Source organism: Plasmodium knowlesi (assembly GCF_000006355.2).
Source record: "Plasmodium knowlesi strain H genome assembly, chromosome: 1".
NCBI lineage: Eukaryota > Apicomplexa > Aconoidasida > Haemosporida > Plasmodiidae > Plasmodium > Plasmodium knowlesi.
Window position 1 is genome coordinate 37194 of NC_011902.2, and position 22445 is coordinate 59638.

General features: G+C 34.0%; 3 protein-coding genes and 2 non-coding genes across 5 annotated transcripts; 3 read left to right on the forward strand and 2 right to left on the reverse strand.

Annotated features, from left to right (window-relative positions):
• Positions 1-8314: 8314 nt before the first annotated feature.
• PKNH_0100800 (chitinase, putative) lies at positions 8315-10414 on the forward strand (the record flags this gene model as incomplete). The annotated part of the gene is made up of 1 exon (XM_002257469.1): positions 8315-10414. The coding sequence occupies one exon, from the start codon at positions 8315-8317 to the stop codon at positions 10412-10414; it is 2100 nt and encodes a 699-aa protein (XP_002257505.1).
• Positions 10415-11491: 1077 nt separating this feature from the next.
• On the reverse strand, positions 11492-11564 carry PKNH_0100900. The gene has a single exon. It is a non-coding gene; the product is annotated as a tRNA-Ala (tRNA).
• Positions 11565-12144: 580 nt separating this feature from the next.
• On the forward strand, positions 12145-12228 carry PKNH_0101000. Its single transcript has one exon. It is a non-coding gene; the product is annotated as a tRNA-Tyr (tRNA).
• A 1614-nt stretch (positions 12229-13842) lies between these two features.
• Positions 13843-14729, reverse strand: PKNH_0101100 (centrin, putative; the record flags this gene model as incomplete). The annotated part of the gene is made up of 4 exons (XM_002257470.1): positions 13843-13883; positions 14006-14107; positions 14427-14532; positions 14655-14729. 4 exons carry the CDS (start codon positions 14727-14729, stop codon positions 13843-13845), a joined length of 324 nt encoding a protein of 107 aa, XP_002257506.1.
• Positions 14730-16390: 1661 nt separating this feature from the next.
• On the forward strand, positions 16391-21763 carry PKNH_0101200 (conserved Plasmodium protein, unknown function; the record flags this gene model as incomplete). Its single annotated transcript, XM_002257471.1, has 1 exon — positions 16391-21763. The coding sequence occupies one exon, from the start codon at positions 16391-16393 to the stop codon at positions 21761-21763; it is 5373 nt and encodes a 1790-aa protein (XP_002257507.1).
• Between the last annotated feature and the right edge of the window lie 682 nt (positions 21764-22445).

Genomic DNA, 22445 nt, shown 5'->3' on the forward strand with positions numbered 1-22445 from the left:
TATTTATAACAGCATAATTTCCACCATTTATTTCTTCTCTTCTTAGCATAAAAAGTGATCGATCCATTATTTTATATTATCCTTTAAATATTATTTATAGTTTATAATTGAGGGATAATAATTTCTCTTTCTGCGGAATCGAATCATTTTTAAGTATTTTAGTTCGCCCGTAAGGTAAACTACCGTTTGTTTTAGAACACCGAACCAAAGCAATTATCGCGAATCACTCTTAAGGAGCTCAGTCAATAATTGTCTGTTCGTTTATCTGTTTGTTATTTTTTATGAATCCTAAATTTTCAATTTTATAAAATTTACATGAAGGGAGTAATGCCTAATGAATACTAGGAGAATTTTCCACTATATGTCTGTGCTTACAGTAGCATGCATAACTTGTGTATAAATAACATACCTAAAGAAGCAGGCTTCTTTGCTTTGCCCCTTGACCTATTTATAACCTTTGAAAGGAGATGAAAAGACATTTGTAATATATATTTTTCTTATTAAAGCTTAATATGCATTTTACGTCTTTACTAATTTGACCGCATTTTTTTCTGGAGCACCCACGAAAGAAAGCATCACAGCCTCGTTCCTTGTCTCCTCTTTATGCTTTCCTTAATCCTAGATTTTTATTGTAAGGCGTGGAATAATTTAATACTATAAATAATTTAATATGTGGAAAATACCCTATAAATCACCTACTAAGTTAATATGTGAAAACTGTGGTTGCATAGGAAGGGCTGGAATTATTAATAATAAATAGCTATACGTATTTTTATATGCTATAGTAACTATATCTATAGGCGGGGGTTGCTATATAATATATATAATTATATGGGCATATATACTTTTTTTTTACAAATCGGAAGTCTACGCCCATTATCTTAGCATTCTTCACAACATTCGTTTGTTTATTCCTTCTGGGGCTACGTCGGGGGATAAGTAAGTAGAATAGTTCCCCTTTTTTTAAAATTTAAATATTGTAACAAAAGTACATTTATGTATGCCGTTGTAGTGCAGAAATATATATATATATATTTCATAATTTTCTTACGTTTTAGTAAAAGTCTATATCGAAGCGGATTTGTTCGTGCTAAGAAAGGGATGAAAGCAAAATATCCACATTTATATAAGGGAAAGAAATAGTAAATAGGATGGCATTAATCGTTTACGACATTTCGTATAAAGCTGTAATATTTTTTTTGTGATAAATGAGTTCACATATAATTATTATTTCTGTACTATGCAAAAGCGTGCCTTTTAAGGGGCTTTATAAATTAGGCCCCAATGGGGAGTTTACTTTTTCCCCCTTTTGTTTATTCTGCTTATTTAGCTCTCATACCTAATTGTTGTCATCTTTATTATTCTGATTGTTATTTTTATATGGCCTATTTTATTCATATGATTCACTGAACTGTCTTTGGCTCTCTCCCTGACATGCCACTGGACACTCACAGTGTCTTTATTTGTCCCATTCTTACAACTCCGCCAATTTCCCTTTAAGTCCCTTTTCCATAGAGCGAAATGGGTATATGCGCTACCACCTTTCTATGGTAACGGGAGGAACGAAACAGAACACCTGGTCCAGTGGGCCTTCCCCGTTCATTCTTGTTCCTTCTGGTAGTAAAATCATTGACTGATACATATTAGGCTATGGAGCTGCTCAAAAATTCTACAACATTTAAACAGTGTTCTGTTCTGAAGTACATTTGGGTGCACGTAATAAAAAGTTTCACATATTTTTCTGTTCGCACTATTATCAAACGTGAATGTTTTGTGCATATACTTTCCCTTGAATTAAATCTTTTATTTGTGTATTTTCAAATTTCCTGTTCTATAAAAAGGTTTTTTTCTGAGGTGTTAAAAACTAAACAGCAGTTCTTTTTATACTGTCACAATCCTTTAGGAATCAGCGTTAACAGCTGAATCTTACCGCAAGACAATGAATAGCGGACGTCATTTCTCACAGCTCCTTACTTATCTAAATGAATTTTTTTTTTTTTTTTTTTTTTTTTTTTTCATATGACAAAGTGGTTTAAATGATGGTTAGCTTTTATCTCACTTATTTGTGCAAACACTATATACGTCAAGTATGTGAGTATGTGCAATAAGAAGTGCTAACACGAATAGAATAGGAAATATTGCATCGTCCTACCGTAAACATTGCGTCACATAGAATAAACTAAATAAAAATGTGCACGCCGCTATAGTTTCTCTTCCCTCCTACGTTTGTTTCTAACGTTTTACCAAATTAACATTACTGAACGGTGTAAGCAAGAGCAGCGTTGTATTTATGTACATATAAATATATGTTATATACGAATGAGCGCATGTGTTCCTTTCCCCCCTCATCGTATCCTCCTTAAAATGCATCATAAATGCTTTATAATTTGTAGTTGCAGCACTTTAGTGTGTCTTACTTTTTTGGACTAGTGAGCTAACTGGTACAACGGTACGTGCTTTTCTTATGTTTCTTGCATACAGTACACTTTATACCTGCCGTCTAAACTGAAACCACATATATAATGTAATACTTCCTACTATATAAAACTTCTTGGGCGTTTTCTTTTTAAAAATGAGTAAAAGTTATGCAGCAGGATAAGTACTCACCGTTGTCAATGGTAGGCCCCTCCTGTAAAGCACCCGAACGAATTCATGCGTACAATTATATGACAAACTGAAAAAAAAAAAATTTTTTTTTCTTTTTTCTTTCATATGAATCCATCACCAGTTCTCATAAGTCCACGTACGTGTGCGACAATACTAACGTAAAGTGTAAATTGCCCAGCACAGCATGATTTCTCCATTGTTTTGTGCAGCAAAGGAGTAAACTCGTGCACCCACGAAATTACATCATGCTACATATATACTAACGTATGCGAAGACAAAAAAAAAAAAAAGAAATTCTATTCATTAACCGTTCAAAATAATTTAAACATACGTTGCTTTAGTATGAACCTGGAAAAGCGAAAAGCATAGGAGTACACCATACGTATAAATCTTTGCACATTCCTAAAAATATCTTCCTATGAATAATGAAAAAAAAGAATTCAGTAAAATAAAGTTAAATCACTCCTTCCTCTAATTTCTCATAAAGAACGGCATATGGATTCTTCCATTTTCCCAGCTTATTGGCTTTTTCTTTTGCTGCTATTTTATTTTTCCATTTTTTTTATATAAGAATTTGCGTTTTCGAAAAAAGAGAATTGTTGTTATTACAAATAGACATCAAATAAAGACGCATAAAACTATTATGCGTAACACATTTTTTTTTTTTTTTTTTTGGCACAAGTGTAACAGAAAAATGTGAGAATCAATAAATCAAAATTAAAACATCATAAGAAAATAGCGTAATATAACAAACAAACAAGTTCTATGTGTACTTTTTACAGTGTCACACCGAAAAAAAAAAAAAAAAAAAAAAGAGAAGAGAAGAAAAAATAATAGAAGAAAGAAAAGTGTGGTCTTAGGAGGAAAGAAAAAGACAAATTGAAAAGGATATAATATATGTACTCATCTCCAGAACAATAGGAATTCCCCCTCTATCTATATATATATATGTTACAGGTTCCACAAGGGGGAAAAAAAAGAAAAAAAAAAGAAAAAAAAAAAAAAAAGGGGGGGGCGGAGGGGGGACTTACTGTACGGCGAATTTTGTACGAATATTGGTGAACACAAAAAAAAAAAAAATTCTGTACATAAATAGTAGAAACGTAACGCACAGAACTTCGAATATTATCTAATAAAGGGGGAGCATCACATATTATTCGGATTCATATGAAACAAATGGGCAAGGAAAAGGAAAAGAAAAAGGAAACAAATGAGCAAGGAAAAGGAAAAGAAAAAGGAAACAAATGAGCAAGGGAAAGGAAAAGAAAAGTAATAAAATGAAAGAAAAAAAAAAGGAGAATACATGCAAAACATACAGTGAATAATTTATATATTTAAAAAAAAAAAAAAAAAAAAAGAAGAAGAAAGAAAAATAGTAATTTGACCTTGCCGTTAAAGGAGTTAGTGCCCCACGTCTTGTACATGCCAAACTCCCTTGGGAGTAATCTTCTCACTGTTCATTTGTATCGAACTCATTTTCCCGTTTCCTATATCATTTTTGGGACGTTATCACATAACCACAATGTTTAATTTTGTACATACATCTCTGAAATAGAGGAATAAAGAAAAAAAAAAAAAAAAAAGGAAGAGGTGGTGTGTGTGTGGAGGGGGTACATATAAGCATCACGCGTCCAGAATGATAATAATAGTACTAATATATCCATACATGGACGAACAAATGGAACAAAACATCTTGTCCATTCAACAGGCCACTTAAATGGAGGCACGGACGACGTGAAGACATGCGCATAGTATTCCCATTCAAATATGATTTGCATTACCTTTTTCTCCATATAATATCCTAATGCGAAGAAAATACTTAAAACTAAAATTCCATATTTCAGTATTTCGCTGTAATCTATGGGGCATATATCGCGGGATACGTGCGCACAAATATTTAGACCATTCCCCACTGCTCTTAATAAACGCGTCCTTACAAGGGCAGATTGTTGTACTTGCATATTGAATGAGTAATACTTTGATGTTCAAAATGAATGGTCTAAATTCTTGAATTTCTTTTCATAACTGCATCATCTTTGTAATCCTGAATAGTCCAAAAAGAAAAAAAAAAAAGAAAAAAAAAAAAGAAAAAAAAAAAAAAAAAGGAGGAATATATGAGTTAATAAGGAAAACACTTTGTTTGCGTGAAAAACCACACGGACATGGGATCAAAGCATATGTACTATATGTGGGAACACCAAAGAAGGAAATACAGTGGATGCGGGGGAGGAGGTGCTCACGTGGAATTTCAGCGGAATGATGAAGGAAGAACAATGCGCATAAACCAAATAATAACAAAATATAGGCATGCACAGAGAAGCAATAGGTAAATGAAAATGACTTACTCGTACTTCTGTGCCCGAGCAGACCATATTGTTCACTCTTCCGCTTACATACAGCTTTAAATACTATAATTAATGCTGAGAGAATGTCAGTAGTTCCCTTTTCCTAAACGTTAATTCTCGTTAATGCGTTAGTAAGTATTCGAATTTATTTTTCTTTCAATCTGACATTTTATTAGATGATTAACTCATAATTTCGGAAGAAAGAACTAAGCATTAAAAGAATTCTGCAGATTCTTTGTGTTCTTTTTTACTATTTTTTTATTTAATTTTTTTTTTAATGTTTTATTTATTTTTTTTTTTTTCTACTATTTTTTTATTTGAATTTTTTGCTTACTATATTTTTATTTAATTTCTTATTTTTACATATAATTAAAATTATCAATTGGCTCTTTTGTTTTCCATTTACTTCTTTTTACCCCTGCATCATATCATGAATGATTTTTTTTTTTTAATTATTTTTGTGTGGCATAGGAACCAAGAAAAAATCTTCGCCCGATTTTACATGTTCTTAAAAGGTAACCCTTTCATTTGTTTTCCCTAGAACTAAGGAATTATGTTATATAATGTGTCAAAAAAGAAAAAAAAAAGAAAAAAAAAGAACGTAAGAATAAATTTAATCTGTAATAGGAAAAAAGTTGACCACGTTATAATGGAATTGTTCATATTACTTAGACAGAAAGATTTTTCGGCTTCTCAGTGCTAACCATGCTAAAAAAAAAAAAAAAAACGGCACAAAAATAAATTCGTACCCCAATTATGAAATTCCGAACTTCTCATATATTCACATTATATTTCCACTTTGCCATTATACAATTATGCTCCCGTGAACACGGGTGCTCTATATCCTGCTCCGCCGATATTTAGGATTGGGGGGTACATGATTTTAACTTGGGAAGTTCTTCATTATACTGCATATATTATACTCGGCATTATCTTTTGTTACGGTGCCTTTTCCGCCCTTTTTTTTGCAACTAATAAAAGTTCATTAGCGCAGTTAATAGAGAATGGGAAAAAAACGGGAATCCTAAACCTAATAGTTCCTTTCATTGAGCATTACATCCCGAGTCAGGACGATCCCAATAATAGGGTCACTCTGAGAAGGTTGTAAATACCCACCTTATTTTAATGGTGAAAAAGAGGGTGGAATAATTCAACCGTTTACTATTATTACTATTATTATTATTTTCAATAATAACTTGTGTTTTTCTTTTTTCTCTCATTCTCCTTAAAAAAATTTTCTCCTTTTTTCTTGCTTCCAAAAAATTTGTTTTGGTTTGCTAAGAACTATAATTACTTTATCCTTCTTTTCTCCTATAAACCCATATAAATATCTTTTCAGTTACTACAAATTCACAATTTTCATTTCTCTCAACCCCACTACGATTTGATAGACATTTCGGTTGAGTTACAAACGGTAGGTATGCGAATAAATGAAGCTCATGAGAGCGCCAATTTCTTTCCACCCAATGTTGTTGAACAATGGAGGCGCACAACACACTATAAGGCTGTTCTTTCTTCTTTTATTATGCCTGTATTTATTTTATGGAGGCGCACGCGATGTTTAGGAAAGCGAGGTAGAATTATATGACCAGTACATTTCATGCCATTTTTCCAATTTCCCCTGCTGTCAATTATTCTATAATAGGGTTAAAAAAGACGTAGGATATTTTTTATGGCACCTTAATACTTTGCTTTATAGTGACAGTAGCACGTACATATTATAATGCACCAATTCACACAGAGTATGGCATACTCTTACGGAAATCCTATGGGAAGTTTTTTTTTTTTTTCGTTGTTGTTAATCACCATTAGACAACATGTATTCATCCGTATGAACGACGTGTATTCGGTTGGTATTTGTGTTCGATCAAAATTAAAATGAAGGACAAATGGGACAATATGCGAATGTGCCTGGTGTTGCTGCTACTCTGTTAAAGCGGAAATAAAATGCTGATTAATTTTTAGATAAGAAGACTTGCTTAAATATTAATACAGACATATTAAATAACACTTGTATCATTATAATAATGAATTTTCGTTACTGGGTTGTCCTATACAATTTGACTTTTTTTTTTTTTTGTGAATGTAATTTCCCCTCTTTTTTCAGGAACAGGTTTTTCTGCGGCATCCGCAATATGTACTATTTTTTTTTGCACATGATTATGTACCCATGAGTCAGATGTGTCCGCCTTTTCGGATGCGCTAAATTATGGAATAACATACTTTATTAAAAAAGGATCAAACTGATTTAACAACATTATTATAAGAAAAAATGTGAATAAATCCGTTCATCCATATTTCGTATATTTGAAAGAATTAATGCATACCCCTCTGCGTGTAAAAGTTAATGATACTCACCATCCTGCGGCACATTACAAATACACGTTTACACTTGCAATAATTGTGCGCCACGCCGTATATATAATTCACTTATTTTGCATTTATGTAGATCCATTTTCCATATATTCATAATGTCCATTCAGATATTTTTATAAAGAATAAATAAATTGATTTATTATATAACTATGTCCAATCTGAGTAGTCCGCTATCTGTCTTATATATATATATATATATATATATATAAGACTAGCGTCTAGCTCCTTTTTTCATCATGTACCTATATGCAACAGCTATTTTTTTTTTTTTTTTTTTTTCTTTTTCCATACTCTTTAGCTAGTTTAGAGTTAACGAGAATTGCTTGAATTGTGACATTGTCTTCTGGGTTGATAGCTATAGATGGAAGTTATATGTTTTTTTTTTGTTTTTTTTTTCCCCCCTTTTCCATTCATAGCCATATGCATATAGCTTTTTTCATTCTTTTTTTGTCGGAATGTTTTAGCTAGCTGAAAAATCACTATGAATATTTTACATTCTTTGGCCTCTTTTCCCTGAATAGTCATGTACATATAGCTTTTTTTTTTTTTTTTAATGTAACTTTTTTCAGTTGTAAAAAAGTTTTTTTTTGTTGTTGTTGTAGCTAGATGAATGAAAAAATGTTTAACAATTGTTTTCATATTTCTCATTTAATTTAATTAAAATTTAATTATAATTTAATTTAAATTATATTTAATTTAATTGTCATTTATTTATTTTTTATTTATTTATTTTCTTATTTTGTCTTAATTCTTTTTACTTTATGTTTCTTGTTTTTTATTCTGAGTTCGTCATTCTGTTTTTTTATCCATATGTGTGTTTCCCCTTTTCTAGCATTTTATTTTCACATTTTTGTCTTTTCCATATTTTCAACTTCATTATTTTTTCTTGTTTTTCGTATCTTCATTTTTTTAGTTTTTTTGTTAACTTGTCTACCCTTTTCAGTTTTTCCATTAGCATTTTCTATAATTTTTTATTCTTCCCCAAAATGAATACCTTCAAGTCTCTCTTCTTAATTTTTGCTTCTGTGCTTTATTGCACACATTCCGTAAGTCTTAAGGGCAGAAATACCAGAGGAGATAATCATGAACTAAATATGATCATGGATGGCGTAAGTAAACTACAACTGACCAAAGCGCACAACCAATCATTCATTTCTGGCTTATACACCGACGATTCGAAAAAAGTCATTTGCGAATGTACATGCACAGGAAGTAATAACATTGAGGGTGGAAGCGGAAGCGGAAGCGGTTCCGGAAGTGGCAGCGGTTCCGGAAGTGGCAGCGGTTCCGGAAGTGGCAGCGGTTCAGGAAGTGGAAGCGGAAGCGGAAGCGGTTCCGGAAGTGGCAGCGGTTCCGGAAGTGGCAGCGGTTCAGGAAGTGGCAGCGGTTCAGGAAGTGGAAGCGGAACAGGAAGTGGAAGCGGAACAGGAAGTGGCAGCGGAACAGGAAGTGGCAGCGGAACAGGAAGTGGCAGCGGAACAGGAAGTGGCAGCGGTTCAGGAAGTGGCAGCGGTTCAGGAAGTGGCAGCGGTTCAGGAAGCGGCAGCGGTTCAGGAAGCGGCAGCGGTTCAGGAAGTGGTAGCCATGATCGAAAACCTCCAAGAGAAATTTTAGAGGAATATAAAAGAAGAAAACAAGGAATAGTTGCAGGATATTATGGTTCATGGAATAGTCAAGGAGATAGGGCCAAAAATATGACAGATTCTAGCTCAATGGTATCAATACTGTACATCGCGTTTGCTCGTATAAATATGTTTTATGATGTATCCAGACCATTTAACGGAAAGCAGAAATTTTTAGTAAGGAAACATGGACTGGAATATGAAACTTACGGAGTTATGCTAAACGAAATCAGGCGTATAAGGAAAGCTCGCCCAGACATCATATTAATTCTATCATTAGGAGGAGAGACGTACATGATAGATATTACAAAAGATATTGACTATATGGAACAAATAGTTAAGCTTGTGAAAGATTTTGACTTAGATGGTGTAGATATTGACTGGGAACCACATGGCAGCTTTAACAATCTAAACGAACTGAACTATTCAGAATATTATATTAAATTAATCAACTTAGTAAGAAGTAGCATTCCAGAGGAGAAATTAATCTCCATATCGGGATCATCCAACGCAGCATTATCATGCGTGTCCGTGAATGAAACATTTTGCAAAGACGATGACTCTCCATATAACACGAACTACTTGTCTGAACAAATGGGTAAGAACGATGAGTTATACAAAGCCTCAACTATGTTATCTACAGGAACATTTGTCAATATTTTTAACAGAGCAAAGGACAAAATTGACCTTGTATTTATTCAGACGTACAACTTAGAGACGACGAACCCAAGTATTATGGTAGACATGTATCTATCCCATCTCTATTTCGGATTGAAATATAACATCACAGTTTTGCTAGGATTTTCACTGGAACATAACCGAGGTGGCTTCAGCCCAGATGACAGAGCATTAGTCGAATTAGTATCAAAAACTATTCATGACGAAAATCATAAGCACAATCGGGCAGACGGAGTAGGAATATGGCACTTGTTCATGAAAGAACAGATGCCAAGTGGATCATATGATATAGATGCGTTCCTCACGAATGTATGGAAACATTTAAATCCCCAGGTACAAGTACCAAAAGATGTAGTTACTACTCAGAACCCTGACGACTGTAACAGTATAGATGAATATATTTCTGGACTTGTTGTGTCTAAATCAGGCGTGTATTACAAACACAATGGTGCAATATGGAAAACTAGGTCATACTCAACCCGTGCTCCTGGTGTTGACAGATATGAATGGGACTTGGTCAAAATATGTTATGAAAAAGCGTGCAACGGTATGGCAGCCCATTACTTTAACACTGATTATCAAAATGGATCTATAGTCATATGGAAAGGAGAAGCTTTCACTATTAAATGGTGGCAATCTGGACCTCCTGAAGGAGCGGCGTTGGAAGCATATGAAAAATTGGAAGCATCCGCATGTCCAGGACTCTCGGAATGGAACAAGGAGCACCCACACAAGCCACTTGAGGAAGACATTCCCTATGAGCAAGAGCAAGACGCCCCATTATAAAATGCTACCATAGAATAACATATTTTTCATGCGTTTGAAGCTAAGCATACAGGGTGTAGATCAATGCTTCAATATATTATCACATTTTTTTTTTTTTTTTTGTATCATTTTACAAAGAGTTGCTTCTTTTTTTTTTTTTGTTTTAGCTTTTTATATTGTTAAGTTTGTCTTTTATGTTTTCGTGCGTTGAGTTTAAAATGTGCTTATTTTGTTTTTTCAATTATGAGCTATGGAGCTCTGAAACGAATTATAAAAGCGTTGGCATTTAGTTCCGCTATTTATATATAAATTAAGAAATACGAGAACAAAATACAATACAATAAAATACTGAGGGAATGGTTCAAATAAGCACTGGAAAATTCATTTGGACAATTATACCTAGGTATCTACTTTCCTACTCACAAATGATAACAGTTCGCTCGTAAAGACTGCGTATTGGTAAAAATTGCACAAGCAATAGTTGGAACAAGAAGGAGGTGCATATAGTGTGAATAAATTTTCCATAATGTGCGCGTGGACGTGTATTGCAAATCCGTAATGAATTTTTCTTACCCAAAAGATGGAAGCAGAAGGAACGGCTTGGCAACCTTTTTTCGAATATTTGGCAGGCACAACGAGAATATATCTTCCTGCGCAAAATTTACATATTTTAATTTTCCGTTTTATTTTACTACACAGTGATTTAATTCACACTCCCTCGTTTAAAGTAGTTTCAACAAACGTAAAAATATAGGAATGCATAATGAACATATCATTTTAAAATTTGCAGAAGTCTACCAATTCGAGGAAAGGAGAATATATTTTTCCTATCACGAAATAATTACCAAGGAGTAAAAATTAACTGTACTTTTATTACGAATATATTTTTCTCCTTAGGAAAAATGAAAAGAAGGGTCTCAATCTTTATTCATTGTAAAAGTGACAAACAGTCAAAATTAAAGCTTCCCTTACATATATTAAAAATTCTCTGAACTTAAAATGTAAAATACAGAATATAATATATAATAAAATATAAATAAATATAAAAATGAACTTTCTTACTATAATTTCCCTTTTTAATATTTTTATAATAAAAGATGGACGACCGGGGTATCGATCCCCGTACCTCTCGCATGCTAAGCGAGCGCTCTACCACTTGAGCTAGTCGCCCTTAATCAGTTAGTGCTCCATCAAAAACTAATGAAATACGTCAAATCGCACATAAGATGTATTTACCCTTATTTCCGCACCATCATCCTTACTAATGGAAACGCTATTTTTCCTTTCCCCTCCCCCGTAAAAAAAAAAAAAAAAAAGGATTAAAACCCGGATCGCATAAAAATATACAAAACTCTCGCCTCGCACTAAATAGCAAATAGGTACAAAAATGATCATATATTTTTTGGGTCGCCCAGCGCATGCCAATTTATATACAAACAGTTATATAAATGTACATACGCACAATTAGAAATCCTTTAAAACATTTTAAAGAAGAAAAAAAAGAGAAAAAACGTTATACAGGCAATACATCTTTAAACATATCTTGAAAAAACACTTCCATCTCCAAATGCATTCTTATGCAAAATGGGCATTTATATATGAACTCTTATATGGCGGGAGTAAGGGCCCGCATATAATAAAAGGGGAAAAAGGAAATCTGGAATAACGGCACGCACTATAGGTAACGCAGTATATTTTATAATGGGCTCGTGCATTATATTATGATCTGTGAAGAAATCTTACTAGGCATACCGATGATAGCTCAGTTGGTAGAGCGGCAGACTGTAGTTGTAATGGTTATCTGTTGGTCACCGGTTCGATTCCGGTTCATCGGATTTTTTTTTTCTCTCTTACAAAAAAAGATTAAAAATAACGGAAAAAGGGAAGAAAATTAATTATGCAAGATCAGAGGAAATTATGGAAATTCTTTTTAACGCCAATTAAAAAAAAAAAAAAAAAAAAAAAAAAAAAAAAAAAATTTTGCTCTTTTTAATGCATACTGTTAAAATCATATGCTTTACCGTTTTTTAGGCTTTTCCAATTATGCTCTTACGTAATATGCGCGACTCATTTCGCTTCGCACGCTATTTACAAATATATCATAAATATTATTGTTAGACGTTGAGAACGATAAATCTATTCGATGTACGCTTAAGGAAGAAATTTTATTTTTCACTCCTACTGCGAATTGTGTAAAGAAATGCAAATAGAGAGGTAAAACAAAACTTCTACAAAAAAATTCCCCTAAATGTTCTTGCCTGTTCATGTTTTTTTTTTTTTTTTTTTTTACTGAGTAGTGCTAATGTGATGGAGAAATAATTTTTCATCACCCAGGGGGACTTTATGAATTTAAAATTCGGATGCACAATGCGTGCCTTCAAAATTAAACCTCTTTTGAACAACAAATGAACAGGTTTGCACACGAATTAACACATTTCTGTGTCCTTAGAAAATAAAATGAAAAAAAGTATACATTTCTTTATATGCAACAAAAAAAAGGAATTTTTTTTTTTTTTCATCCTTCATTTTTCATTTACAAAAAAGGAAGTTACGGTTTTCTCCATATAACTGTTCCTGCCCAAGTACTTTACACGGAAAAAAGTGGAATTTGCGTCATATCGAAAAGTTTTTTTTCTTCTCCACACGTCTTAACCTTTGTTGTGTATTTCTTTTTTTCTATTTTTTTTTTTTTTAAGTAAAACTAATTAAAACATACACTGGTGTGTTCCATTTGTGGACGTTTTTTTGCCGTTCCCATTTGTTCATAAGAAAATTTAGTCTCACAAAATATTGTAAAACTTAACGCGTTAAGGGAATGTACGTCCTTCTTTTCGTTCGCCAGCACGCGTAAAGCTTAATACATAGGTATGTAAAATATTATAACATTAGACATTATTCGTAGTGTTATAAATGTCCCTCTAAAACGTGTGGGCACTCCTACGGGATTTTCTAGTTCAAAATATGAACGGGGTCGTGATACAGAAAAAAATGAGCCCTTCCTCCATTTTGCTAAATCGCTCCCTTCTAAATTTCGCCTTACTTTTTATATTTCATCCATATGGTGAAAGAAATATCTAATTCTGTAACCTTACGAATTATTTCCTCAAGAAAAAATTTTATATAACGCGTGCTTGCTTATGGGGCCCATTCATTTGGCATCATCCTAAATGTGTGATCTTCTGTTTTATTTTATTCCGTTGTATTCTTCGAATTCGTAAAATTTAACAATTAATTAATCCCACGGTGGACACCGACACAGATGCTAGCATGGCCAATACAAGCATCAGTATACCCACCTAGGGTTGTAGGCATCCTCCAAATGAATGTGTTACACCATTGAATGAGCTAATTCTTTGCGCTCTGGTTAAGGTGATATGGAAGGAACTCCACAGCTGCGTAAAATCGGCTGTTTTGGTAGGAGCAGTCCCTTGCTTTACCTGCCCTACGTTTTAGTTTGAATTCACAAATATCATATATTCATTGAGCGAAACTGTAAAAAAAAAAAAAAAAAAAAGCATTATTACATAGGATGTGTATATGATAAAGCCAATGCACATTTCTGCAAAAGCCAAACATGTCCATATATGTAAAACATAGCACCCCTCGCCTTACTCGTTCCTGAGGAGTTTAAGTCTACTTTGATGAAAAATTTTATAAAGTCTGGTTTTTTCATATTCTTCAAAACGGATGTAATTTCTTCTGCGTCGATTAGACCTTAAAAAGAAAGAAAAAAACAAGTCGTTACATAAAGGGGTACACACACATGTACTCCATATACACTTAATGCCAAAATAAACGTATCTACTCGCATGTGAAAATATCCCTTTGTGCCGGAACAAATAGGGACAGCGATAAAAGTGGATTTAGAATAATTATGCTAATGTGTTCGTCCTCTCCCTACAATAAAAATTCGTGCCCTCTAACACGTCACAATTTAACCATCCAACAGAATATCCACCACCTTGAGCATGTCCAGAATACGATATACCGATAAGCGCTCGCACCCTGGACGTGCTCAATCAAATGAACTCACCATCCCTGTTCAAATCATATTGCACAAATTCTCCGTACACTTCTTCCTTCTCCTCTTCGGACATATCAATCAGCATCTGATTTAACGGTTCAGCTCCTCCGTTTTTCTGATAAAATGATGCACAAAAAAAAAGGGGTTAAAAATAAATATGAAATAGATTGTATTTATACAGATGCATTCGCTATCTACATTTGCCAAAAACCCAATTCACGCTGTTTCCCTTTTTACCTGAGATTTTATCTTTTTCCAAAACGTTCCAAATAGGACCGGGATGAAAATTAGCTTCAGTGATGACAGTCTCATAATATCACAAATGACGTTTATTTAAAAAAAAAAAAAAAAATGTTCGCACAAAAAGGGGGAAGAGTTTATAAACAAAAAATTTTAATTGTTAATTTTTCGGCTATGTACCTTCCTTTGCAACTTTACCGTAGACTACACATATGTGTAAAGTATATTTGCAATTCTGCGAGATGCAGTCTGTCTTCTCCTCAAGACGCAAAATGGAGAGTCTTAAATTGTGAGCTGTTCGGCTAAAAACGCAACACTAAAAAATTGCAAGCAGAAAACTTCAACATAAATATATACTTCCCTCCTATTTTACATATACATGCGCGAGTACAACTTCAATGAACTTAATCTCCCAAATTGATGGGACCCCATATAATAAACTGATGAAGAGATAATATCTTGTGTGTTTATTATTTTTCCTTTTTTTTTGTCATTTCTCTCAACTGAAGAAGTGTTTCATAGTTACCACATTCTGCTTCCTTTCCCTCCGCCGTCATTATCATATGCACTTAAAAAAAAACTTTGCGCTGTCGCGTTAGGAGGATTAAAGTGACTCGACAAGTCTCAACTTGCGAACAGGATGAAAAAAAATAAAAGTAAGCTTCCGTAATGAAGGTTTCTAAAATAACTCCCTTTTTACCATAATTATTCCCCTAACATGGGTTATCACTTTTGTGAATATAAAACACGCTTTGAAATTCCTTCTCGTCGTTCCTCAAAAATGACAGTAGAATATTTAATATTAAACGCAACTTTTAATATACTTTTAAAAAGGTTTTCTTGTTGTGGAGAAGTGTGGAGGTATTTTCAATTTCCTCATATGTGCAGCAAAGGACCTATTAAAAAGGTACTTTTTTTTTTTTTTTTTTTTTTTTTTTTAAATGATGTATATGGAATTTTCTTTTATTTCTCACAATGCAAAAGTAATTGTGGAAGTGTACGTGCATGTATATACTTTACCCATTCCCTTTCAAAAAAAATTGTTCTTCACCCATCGTTCCTATGTTCACAATTGTTCCAAGAAGAAGTTGGTAGATGGATATTCTCCGTTTATTCGCACAACTACTTTGTTTTAGCTTAATTGTCACGAAATTTTTCGTTATTTTATTTATTTATTATTTTATTATTATTTTTTTTTTTTTTTGTTGTTTACAAATCAGCTTGCTCTTTTGGCTCTACTATATTGAGCAACATATTAAAAAATAATTCCGAACAACAGGAGGAAAACAATGTGTTATACATTTTGCATATCAGCAGAATGAACAAGATAAAATGGGGGTATTCGAATTTTCCAAATGAAGGTTCAACATTTCCCCCTCATTTCATTATGTACATTTTGAATAGTTCCTCTATCGCTAATGCCACACATAAGAAAGATTTTATAAAAGGAGAGCAAAACACACACGCGCAAGCGGGGACCTACGTTTGATTTATCCATCCCAGTGACAGCCCCTTTTATCGGCATCCTTTACTTCTCCGACAAGTTATTTAAGACCAAAGTGCGCGCCCTATATATTCATTCCCCGCCCTCGTCTTCCACAAAAAATGAACAGATCAAAATAACCAACATAAGGTTTGCCTACACATGCATGAGCCCATTTTGAACAACTGCTCGTGCACACACGAACATACTAACAACACGTGCCACCACGCGCGCACAGGTTGTTGACAAAATGGCTGGTGATGAAAACCCGAAGGAACAAAATTTAGTGTTCGATACCAAAAACAGCATAAATCACCTGACCGGGAATGAATTCTATTTCTACTCTAACGACGATGCTGGGATGTATAAAAAAAGGATGCCCTGTGCATTCTCAATTCGGGATCCAAGCATCAGTGAGCGTGATAAATTACCTCTCATAACGACGAATGATAGAAAGGTAAAGGAGGATAAAGTGAAAAACTTAATGAAAAACGAGAAAGAAGCAGAAAGCAGCAAACCACAGAGAGATATCAAAAAAAAAAAAAAAATGGGCGAGACAAATGATTATTTCTACGCTGACAATATAAAAAGGAAACACACATATGAGGAAAGAGAAAAATTTGTTTTTGAACAGGAAGTAGACAAAGTACATGATGTGTACAATGTGGAAGAAATAATGAAAATTATAAACAAATTAAATTCTATAAGGAAAGAAATCGAAACGGTCATATACACAAAGTTAGAAACAAAATACGTAGAATTTCTCACCATGTCCAACAAGATTAAAGAAATTGAAGAGTCCATATCAAATATTAAAAATTCAGTGGCAGAAAATACTAGCGAGTTGAAATTCCTGCAGGACAAGAAATATAAAGAAAGTATAAACATAGTTAATCTTGTGAAGAGAAAGAAAAAATTACAGAAAATAAACTTAACAATTTTAACCATATATATTATCCACATATATGAAAAATTAATTTTTAAAAATATCTTAAGGAAAGATTATGTGTATGCATCCCTAACGTACTTCGAGCTAGCCAAATTTTTGAATACACATGGAAAATTTCTCGATCACCTTAACTGTGTGAACTATTTGAAGGAGAAAAATTTGGTAGATTATTTCAACAGATTGAAGCAAAAAAATCAGACAAATTTTGTCGAATTCTTATTTGCAAATAATGCGAATAAAAATTTACAAGCACAGTTAGAAAAGTCCTTCAAAATTTATTTCTTCCTTTTTAAAAAAAAAACCTCCAATTTTATCGAAAATTTGCTAGCCTATGTCTATCAATGCTTTCGCAAGATTTCAAAGCAGGTTATTTTTTCCTTCGTAATTGTTAGCAAAAAGGGCGGTGGGAGCAGAGGTACCCAAAGGGAAGGAAAACAAAAAGGAAGTCACCGAGATCCTCCCGAAGAACAAGTACAGAATAATAATAATAAATACGTTAAAAGGGAAGAAATGAATAACACTACCATACAGTACCTTGAAGAAGAAAAAAAATTATTTTCCTCAGAAGACAAAGAAGAAATAGCCCAACATTGTCAATTAAAAAAGAATGATTCGCACAAAGAGGGGATTAATAATACTCCTCCACTCTACCACACAAATGTACATCAAATTTTGAATGAAAAAATCCCCGACCACGAAAAAAATTTCCCACACAGTGGACACCCTAACCATAACGAAGGAACAACCCAGGATCTCCCACATAGTACGGGTAATGTAAAGGATGTTATAAGCCCAGCATACCAAAATGCAGAGGAGTTAAAAATGGGAAGTAATCAAAACGCACATAATAACTCCCCTTCAAATGAGAATAGCCCAATGGACAAACTCCAAATTGATATAAACCAGCTTCAGGAAGAAGAGAATTTTTTGTTTATTCCGCTAAATGAATTGGTACAAAAATTAAACGAAAAGAGCTGCCTCCTTTCGCTAGTTAAAATATACGAAATTGTCTTTGATGTCTTGAATAGGTATGACTCCCTCATCATTTATTTATTAAATTATCCAAGAAATGAACCATCTAGGGGCGATGTTAAAGGGACAAGGATGGGTACCATCTCATTTAATGATAACAATAAAAACGAAATAATATGTGCCGCGGGCGATTTTTCTAGCCATAACACCGATGGGGTAGGTGGCACCCCTGGAAGATATTACCCTGATCAAACTAAAAATCCACAAAACGACCATTCTGAGGATAACGAATTAGTGAAAGGCGACTCCGCTTTAGAGAATGAACACTCCTTGGACCATGTCAACTGGGAAGGAAATTCCCTCCAAGGAGGAAAACACCCTGATAACTTCAGCTTCTATGACCTGTTCAACCAATATAAGAGCGAAAAACGCTTTCCTTCTTTCTCAAAATTTTATCATATGATCAATGGCAATAGTTCTTCACCCGAAATAACTGATTTTGTAAAAAACGTCGACATTGAAAATTGCCCCTTTGTAGAATATTCGCAAAAAATTAAAGAAAAAATTGAATCATATTTGAAAGATAGGAGCATACATTATGACCGTTCCCAGGCTTTCCTGTATTTTGCACTGGACAATGCGAATAAACTGATAAGTGCCAAAAATAAGTTCCTAAGGAATATAGAAAAAGCGCTGAAAACGATTATCGAACATATGAAATTTGAGAACTTTGATTTTCATTACATATTACGGTTTTCAGTAGTCACCATTATGTTCTGCCTGAATTCGTTTCTCTTCGAGAGGAACTCATCTAACGGTCGCATCTACCATTTGGTGGTAAAAAACCAGCGTGTAATTTTTCCAAAAGAAGTGCACCACGCAAAGGAGGTTCAAGAAGAGGAAGTAACGCAGAGCCAAACGGAAGGACAACAAAATGGAAAAAATCCAATAATGCGCAACGAAGAGCAAAGCCACGATAATCCTCGGAAACGCCACAATACACACATCCAAACAGAACAGCGAAAACTTATTAACAAAAATGAAGGGGAGCTTATAACCAATCTAGATGCGCATCAACTGGGAAGTAAAATGGAATGCAAAGAATTTGACAAAATTGAGAAGGCACAAAATAGACAAAATATCACAGAAGAAGCACACCCATGCCCAGCTCATATTGTCGATAACGGAACGAGCGAGAAGAGTCAATCGGAAACGCAGAATTACCAAACAGATGTGGAACAAATATGCAGGGAATATTTTCTGAATGAATGTGTACCATTCCGATTTGAAGAAGAAGAGAAACGAACCAAATTCTTCTACGATTTGCTTAAAAGTAGTCTCATTTTTCAAGAAATGGAAAAAAAAATTAAAAATAATTTCCTCCATTTTTTTTACCTTAATGGGAAAAAATTAAATGAGACCATAAATAAAGACAACTGGGTTCGCATACCTGCAAGGATAAATCAATGCATCTTTAAGAAGAAATTCTATTTTTTTCATGTTATATCGTTATATAAGAAAATGTTTTACGATTTTCTGAATGTTCCCTTTTCGGAAAATCCCTTAATCAGTTTTAACTTCAAGAAGCTAGAAGAGAATTTGTCTTCCCATACGGACTTACCCCCCGATTATACGAACACGCACAGACATGAAAATTGGGTCTCATCTAAATTGAGTAATCATGCGAAGAATGACACCAGTTGGAGTAAATCCACCACCCTCTATAATGATCCATTTGAAGTGAAAGAAAAAACGAATAATCGTGACTCAGACGAAATGAGAGAAGAGGCCTACCTGAACAATGCAAACAAAATGATGAACAAGGTGGAAAATTTCTACATTATTAACTTTGACATGGTTTTATCAAAAAGTAGCAGCATGCTCATCTGCGTTCTGCAGAATTATTTAATGCTGGAAGAACTTCTACCTAATTTGAAGGAGGAAATAAAACAGTACATGTTAAAAGTAATCGATTTTTACATGTACATATTATGCTGCTATTTTATGAAAAGGGATACCTTGGAAGAACTTCTTATTGACTTAAAAAAGTGCAACGACAGGTTAGGCATAAACAACTTATTTTTTATTATAAAGAAACAAGAAAAGTACAAACATTTATACAACTTTTTAATTTTTTATACGGAAGAAATTAGAAATAATTCGCATAATTATCACTTTTTGGATGACCATAAAAATTCCCATCACCCTATCCAAAATAAATACAACGTAACAAATTGTACCAATGTGACGGATGGCTTCTGTCCACCTTTCAGCTTAAATAACTTTTGCAAAATTTACAGTTCCACGTGTCACTACGCCATTTCGGAAAAAATAATTTCCATCGAGTCTTTGTACTGCTTGCTTAGCAAATTGAAAGAAGAAACAATGCAATCGGGAAAGGTTCTAGCGGAAGAAAAAACGGTACAAGTGGGAGTATTCAGCGGGTGCAGTCATCTGCCAAATGGAAAACCCAATCAGACAAAGAATAACCAACGCAGCAATACTATGAGTAACCATGGTAGCGACGCGGAATGGGCTTCCCTTCGGTCCTTCTTGGAACAGAAATTGCACATCGTGGATGAACTGCGAATTTTAGCTTATTGCGATTCACTGTATGATCTTGTAGACAGCAGTAACTACATCAGTGAAGTTGTGAAGTTAGTTAACGACGCGTGTAGTGAGCTCGGAGGGGGGAGGAATGCAAAGAACGATAACAACATTGGAACAAAGAAAGATTTACAGACAAATTTACGAACAAATTTCCAAATGCATATGAACCAGTTCATGAATTTGTATATTAACATACTGAATGACGCGAAACGAAAATTAACGTTCTGCTGCGACGGAGTCGTATCTGTTGTAGTTCACTACTTACTATGGAATTTAATAAACTACATTTTTAACCTAAATAACATAGAAATTATCCACCAGATTAGGAGTGAAGTGCTACCAGTAGTAGCCCCCTGTAATAGAAAAAACGCAGCAGAAAATCTATCTGCCTCAAAAAGTAGCAGCCAAGGGAAGACAAATCAGCGTGTTCCTATCCCAGGTGTTATCCCCAAAGGGAGAGAAGAATTTATGGTAAATAAGAACAAGGAAGCCAAAGTTTTATCCCGTCGGAAAGATATAAAATTAGCGGGAACCAACCTCATCAGTAATAATAAATCGGATATACGCGGAGAAAATACACAAAAGAAAAGTGATTATTCTACCAACAGCAACAACAGTGGCAACACTCTTGGGGATACACCTCAGAACGTAATAAACACCCTAAAAAATTTCTTTAGCAGAATTTCAGAGTCTATAAATCATCATATAACCACTTTGGAAAGAGAAGTAGAGGAATACATATCTCAAAGCGAGAGTGACAAAAATCCCATCTATGATATACGCAATTCTGTCTACATGAATCTATACAGAGAGCTAAAAAATGTGCACTCGAAAAGACACAGATTTTACTATATTTTTCTCGCAAAAGGGGTAAATTATTATGATCAATATGTAGATCTCCATTTGTGTAATTTGCCTAAGCTCGACAAATTGGTTAAATGTGCAAATGCAGACTTCTTCCAGTATAAGCATGTGCATTCCGTCATTTTAAAGTACCACTACTCTAAGCTGGTATCTGAGAGCTACGTTAATCAGTACGAAATGAGCATCTTGAAAGAAATACAAACCAAAATAAAATCACGCATTGTGTGATGGGAAAGGAAGAGCAAACGGCAGACAACTGACCCCACGAAAAGAGCACACTCATGTGTGTGCAAACCTGTACATACATGAGCGCGATGTCATAGACCTGCGCGCGCGTCATCTACAAAAATGCATAAACTTGTAATATGCAAATGGCTAGGGCTTCCGAAAAAAGTCAATCTCTGCAGACTGGATAAATGAGCTCATTTGCGCCTTCAATGAGCCTTCCATTTCAGCAACTATTTTTTTTTTTTTTTTTCGCGTATTCAGTTCACATTATCGCTACTTCAAAGCGCATGATGTTTATTAATGAAACTGTACCCTCATGCCTTCAACACACTCCTGATATGGCCCGCATTTTAATTCTCTTAAAACCTTTTTGATGAATTAAATTTTATATGAAAAAGTTTTGATGTGATGTCGCGATAAGGTACATTTTACGCTGTGCTGTAATGTGCACAATTGTGTATACGTACATATGCATGTATTTGTTTATTTGTATTTTTTTTTTTTTTTTTTTTTTTTTCCACGATTAAGAAAATCATGGATCTCAACTTTTTTTTTGTAAACACAGTGCTCATTTTTTTAAAAAAGAAAGTTGCTTCGTTCCTCTCCCTCTGGATCTGCAAGCTGATTAAATTTGTTTTTTAATCCCCCCAATTTGCATCACACGGATAGGGGAAGCAGCGCC